Source organism: Salvelinus sp. IW2-2015, linkage group LG26 (assembly GCF_002910315.2).
Source record: "Salvelinus sp. IW2-2015 linkage group LG26, ASM291031v2, whole genome shotgun sequence".
Taxonomy (NCBI): domain Eukaryota; kingdom Metazoa; phylum Chordata; class Actinopteri; order Salmoniformes; family Salmonidae; genus Salvelinus; species Salvelinus sp. IW2-2015.
Genome location: NC_036866.1, coordinates 4,995,177 through 5,001,176, shown reverse-complemented (window position 1 = coordinate 5,001,176; position 6,000 = coordinate 4,995,177). Strand labels below are relative to the sequence as shown.

Genomic DNA, 6,000 nt, shown 5'->3' with positions numbered 1-6,000 from the left:
TAAAAGGTAAGTAGAGAGGGATCTGCACGAAAAAGTGAGGGAGGAGAGGGATCTGATGAAAAGAGAGGGAATGAGGAGTGCATCTGATGCAAAGGACAGAGAGGATTGAGAAGGTAGAGGGAGGATCTGTGAATGAATAGAGAGATCTGACGAAAGGAGGGAGAGGGATCTGATGAAGGAGAAGATTGGAAAGTAGGGAGAGGAATCTGATGACAAAGGAGGAGAGATTTGAACGGAATAGAGCTTGAATGAAGAGGGAAGAGGAATTTACAGGAGGGAGAGAGGCGATTGATGAAAAGGACGGGAGCTGTCAAAAGTAGAGGCGGATACTGATGAAAAGGAAAGTTAGAGAGGACTCATCTGAAAGAGAGATGGATCCTACGTATCTGACGAAATGTAGGGAGAGCGGGATCTGACAAAAAGGTGGAGGGAGGGATCTGATGAAAATGAGGGACAGAAGGAATCTTGACGGAAAATGCAGGGATGAGACAGGATCTGACAATAAAGCGGAGGGAGGGAGGATCTCGATGAAAATGCGGGAAGACAGAAGGATCTGACAGACAAAAGATGAGAAGGAGAGAAGGAATCTGACAAAAGAGGAGGGGAAGGAGATCATGACCAAAAAAAAGCAGAGGGAAGGGAATGGCAAAAGCAGGTGGATTGTAGGATCCAGAGAATGTAGCGTGAGTGTACACATCGAGGAGGGATTGAAAGAGTGAATAAAGAGGAGAAAGTGGGTGGAGTGGTGGAGAACAAGAAGTTTGAGGTGGACAAAAGAATTCGCTTTGACGAGACAAAGAGAGACGCTTCTGAATTCCAATAACCTCTAGGCACTTCTGTAGTTGTGAATATCGGTTAGGTTATCCAATTGGAAATGGGACATACTAGATACTAAAGAGAGGCAATTATAACAACGATTGCTATATATCTTATACATATCGATCCATATATAACAGATCTTGCACCTAAAGAGAGAGATATAGTCCATATCGGATCAAGAAAGAAAAAGTCCCAGAATATCAAGGAAGAAGAGAGAAGCAAGAGGGGATAATCTCTCTCTGAGAGGGGGATATTAAGAGGGAGACAGTGAGAGGGGGATATTAAGGAGGGAGACAGTGAGAGGGGGATATTAAGGAGGGAGACAGCGAGAGGGGGATATTAAGAGGAAAGAACAGAAAGCGACAGCTCTCGTCTGCTTATGAATTTTCAGTTTTTTTGGCAGTCATTGCTCTCTCGCTCTTTCTCTCTTTTTCTGTGTCTGGGTGTGTCTCTCTCTCTCTCTGTGTGTCTGTGTCTATGTGTGTCTCTCTCTCTCTGTGTCTATGTCTATGTGTCTCTCTCTCTCTCTCTGTGTCTGTGTCTATGTGTGTCTCTCTCTCTCTCTCTCTGTTTATCTTAATTTACTCCTACATTTTTTTATATTCCAACTGCTCATTGGCAGAGAGACGTACAGTACATCAGAACAGGGGGTCGTTGGAAGTGCATGTAAAATTAGATTAGGACAATATAACCAGAATAGCATGAATAATGATTTTGTTGACTTTATTGAGTTTATTTTTACAGGTACAGTACACATTAATCAACGTTTTAGTAAAGGTGACGGTTTTAGCTCGTTTTCAACCGCAGTCCTTAGGGATGTTCGAGAGAGAGTCCATGAGCAGGTGGACACTAAGTTTAGTCACACAAATGTATGATTCACTGATTAGAAAGAAACCATGCCTGAAGAAACCTAACTGAGCAGACAATATCCTGATGATCAGAGGGGAACAACCAGACTGATGTAACTGTGTTCTTTTTAACAGCAGGTCCTGCGCTCTAAAGGCATCCGCATGCTTCCCAGCCGGAAGAGTTTGTGCAAATATTATGACAACATTTTGTGACGATTTTGTTAGTTTTGAATTTACGTACGTTTTTTTCCCGATTGTTCGGACACACAATGTGTTTTCTTGAGGCAAGCCGAAGTTGGTAGCCAAAGTCTACGCCCCTTCATCGGTGATTGGTCAACAATAGGGATTCTTCAGTAAAGTCTTTGTTGTCATTCAACGAGAGACGACTCGTTTTCATGCACATTTAGTCATTGAGAAATACTGTTCCAAACATCTTAGTTAGATGTAAAATCACGTGACTAAGATCTTCTCGTCCAAAACGTCAAAGTTAATGACAGATTTCTTAAATTATCTTAGATTAATTCTGAATATTGTCAGGAAGTGAATGCTGGCTACGGCGTCTCAAAATAGACAAACAGTGCTATTGCCGCTTTTTCCGTGTTTTTCAAGTGAATGTCTTTTAAGGGTGTATGTGAGCACACCTGTTCGGTTCAACTAGCCGAACTAGCCGCCAGCGGAACTGAAGCATGCTGACGCCTTAACCTGTGTGTGTGTGTGTGTCTTTGGGTGTCTGTCTGTGTGTGTGTGTGTCTTTGGGTGTCTGTCTGTGTGTGTGTGTGTCTTTGGGTGTCTGTCTGTGTGTGTGTGTTTGTGATCTTTTGGGTCCTTTGTACTTCGATGCTGGATCCAAACATAAAACATGTATTCACAGTGTGTGTGTGTGTGTGCTCCTGCAGGGATAAGGATGTTCTATGGCAGAAATCAGACGCTCTGGAGTTTGAGCAGAAGCTGTGGGCAGAGGAGCGCTTGTTGCAGGACAAGGAGACCACCCACTGCCTGGGCTGCCAGGCCCATTTCACCTGGTGGCTACGCCGACATAACTGCAGGTGGGCACAGAGAGGGCGCTGACTCACTAGATGGCCTTGTTATGTCTTGTTACGGGAACAATAGACAACATGTTAAGCGCTATTAGCAACACAACCAGATAGCAGAGGAAGAGTAGGCCTTGGTTTGACTGAGATTTCAACTTGTGTTTTCACACACAATACACTGCCAGTCTTGGCCGAGATTTGGATTAGTGATCAGCGCATGTGTAGTGGAAAAAGGAAGTAAAATCAAATCAAATGTTATTTGTCACATGCGCCGAATACAAAAGGTGTAGACCTTACAGTTTTTAACCAACAATGCAGTTTTAAGAAAATTCCCAAAAAAGGGAAGAGATAAGAATAACAAATAATTAAAGAGCAGCAGTAAATAACAATAGCGGGGCTATATACAGGGGTTACCGGTACAGAGTCACTGTGGAGGCTATATACAGGGGTTACCGGTACAGAGTCAATGTGGAGGCTATATACAGGGGGTGCTGGTACAGAGGCACTGTGGAGGCTATATACAGGGGTTACCGGTACAGAGTCAATGTGGAGGCTATATACAGGGGGTGCTGGTACAGAGTCAATGTGGAGGCTGATATCATGGGGTGCTGGTACAGAGTCAATGTGGAGGCTATATGCAGGGGTACTGGTACAGAGTCAATGTGGGGCTATATACAGGGGTTACCGGTACAAGGTCAATGTGGAGGCTATATACAGGGGGTACCGGTACAGAGTCAATGTGGAGACTATATACAGGGGGTACCGGTACAGAGTCAATGTGGAGGCTATATACAGGGGTTACGGGTACAGAGTCAATGTGGAGGCTATATACAGGGGTTACCGGTACAGAGTCACTGTGGAGGCTATATACAGGGGGTACCGGTACAGAGTCAATGTGGAGACTATGTACAGGTGGTACAGGTACAGAGTCAATGTGGAGACTATATACAGGGGTTACCGGTACAGAGTCAATGTGGAGGCTATATACAGGGGGTCCCGGTACGAGTTAATGTGGAGACTATATACAGGTGGTACAGGTACAGAGTCACTGTGGAAGCTATATACAGGGGGTACCGGTACAGAGTTAATGTGGAGGCTATATACAGGGGTACCGGTACAGAGTCAATGTGGAGGCTATATACAGGGGGTACCGGTCAGAGTCATGTGGAGACTATATACAGGGGGTACCGGTACAGAGTCAATGTGGAGGTATATACAGGGGGTACCGGTACAGAGTCAATGTGGAGGCTATATACAGGGGGTACCGGTACAGAGTCAATGTGGAGGCTATATACAGGGGGTACCGGTACAGAGTCAATGTGGAGGCTATATACAGGGGGTACCGGTACAAGAGTCAATGTGGAGGCTATATACAGGGGGTACCGGTACAGAGTCAATGTGGAGGCTATATACAGGGGGTACCGGTACAGAGTCAATGTGGAGGCTATATACAGGGGGTACCGGTACAGAGTCAATGTGGAGGCTATATACAGGGGGTACCGGTACAGAGTCAATGTGGAGGCTATATACAGGGTTACGGTACAGAGTCAATGTGGAGGCTATATACAGGGGGTACCAGTACAGAGTCAATGTGGAGGCTATATACAGGGGGTACCAGTACAGAGTCAATGTGGAGGCTATATACAGGGTGTTACGGTACAGAGTCAATGTGGAGGCTATATACAGGGTGTACCAGTACAGGTCAATGTGGAGGCTATATACAGGGGGTACCAGTACAGAGTCAATGTGGAGGCTATATACAGGGTGTACGGTACAGAGTCAATGTGGAGGCTATATACAGGGGGTACCAGTCACAGAGTCAATGTGCTGGTGCACCGGTGTGGAGGTAATTGAGGTACTGGCAGAGGAAGCTGTAATGGTAGTGCTTTTAGAGCTTACTGGACATGTCAGAGAGAGTCAGTGACTTAGTTTTTTTTGTATCGTGGGCTTCCACAGACTTCGGTCTGACTGGTAATTTGAATGTAACTCTTGAATTGATGTTGAGTTAAAAGGTGATTTGCTCTATTGCTAACCTTGAACTGTGATGCAATAGTTTCCAGAAATTTAGAAAATCTGAGAGGTTTCAGGTTTTGGGTGAATGTTCCACAGTGATATGATACTACAGTACACTCTTCTTGTTTCAGGCTGTGTGGACGCGTCTTTTGCTACTACTGTAGTAACAACTTTGTGATGACCAAGCACAGTGGGAAGAAGGAGCGTTGCTGCAGGGAGTGTTACTCCCAGCACAGCGCCGTGGTGGAGAGGTTCACCGAGGGTGAGCTGAGCCCCACCGATACCCAGCCACCTCCCCCCAGTTTTGGGCCTCACTCACCCCCCGAACCAGCCCCCTACAAACCCACTCCCAGGGTTAAAGGTGAGATGTACACACATATGCTAACGCACAAATATCATACCCCCAAGACATGCTAATCTCTCACCATTACAATAACAGGGGAGGTTAGCATTTTATATCATACCCCCAAGACATGCTAACCTCTCACCATTACAATAACAGGGGAGGTTAGCATTTTTGGGGGGATATGATATTTATGCCTCTGTAACTCATCGTTATTCATGATTCATTCAGGACTATCCATAATCATGGTAGCATCCGCATTAATGTAGAAGTGTTCAGAAACATATTATATTCTTATTTACAATAAAGGTGACTCCAAAATGACACAATACATTATTTACCATTCATTTCTATTGGGCACAAAATAATCTGAAACACAACCAAAACAAACAGCAAATGCATCCAACAAGTTTGTAGAGTCACAAGCTTGATGAGGTCATTGTGTGCTAGGAATATGGGACTAAAGACTAAACTTTTGACAACTTTAATACACATATACGGGAATTTGTCCCAATACTCTTGGTCCCCTAAAATGGGGGGGACTACAAAAAGTGATGTGGGGTGCCAGCCACCCCTCAGAGTCTGGTTCCTCTCTAGGTTTCTTCCTAGGTTCCTGCCTTTCTAGGGAGTTTTTCCTATCCACTGTGCTTCTACATCTGCATTGCTTGCTGTTTGGGGTTTTAGGCTGGGTTTCTGTATAGCACTTTGTGACACCTGATATAAAAAGGACTTTATAAATGTGATTGATTCTAGATTCTACCTTGTTCTTAGCAAAATGGGAAACACTTTTAATTCTAATTTCTTAATCTCCATTCTGCTTTACTGCTTTAATTTGAAAATGACAAAACTCGCAGCGGAGATYGCGTTGCCAATCATTGGCATTGTTTTGTCACAACATGGTACTGGGAAGTCAAAAATGTCCGACTACTAGAGAAATTACATTTCA

General features: G+C 44.5%; 1 protein-coding gene across 4 annotated transcripts in view; it reads left to right on the top strand.

Annotated features, from left to right (window-relative positions):
- Positions 1-6,000, top strand: part of LOC111952405 (FYVE and coiled-coil domain-containing protein 1) — a 45,214-nt gene that overhangs the window by 26,491 nt on the left and 12,723 nt on the right. For all 4 annotated transcript variants that reach the window (XM_023971032.2, XM_023971031.2, XM_023971030.2 and 1 more), the window contains 2 exons: positions 2,564-2,713; positions 4,843-5,072. In XM_023971032.2, coding sequence (XP_023826800.1) covers positions 2,564-2,713; positions 4,843-5,072 — 380 coding nt within the window. The remainder of the gene's footprint in view (positions 1-2,563; positions 2,714-4,842; positions 5,073-6,000) is intronic.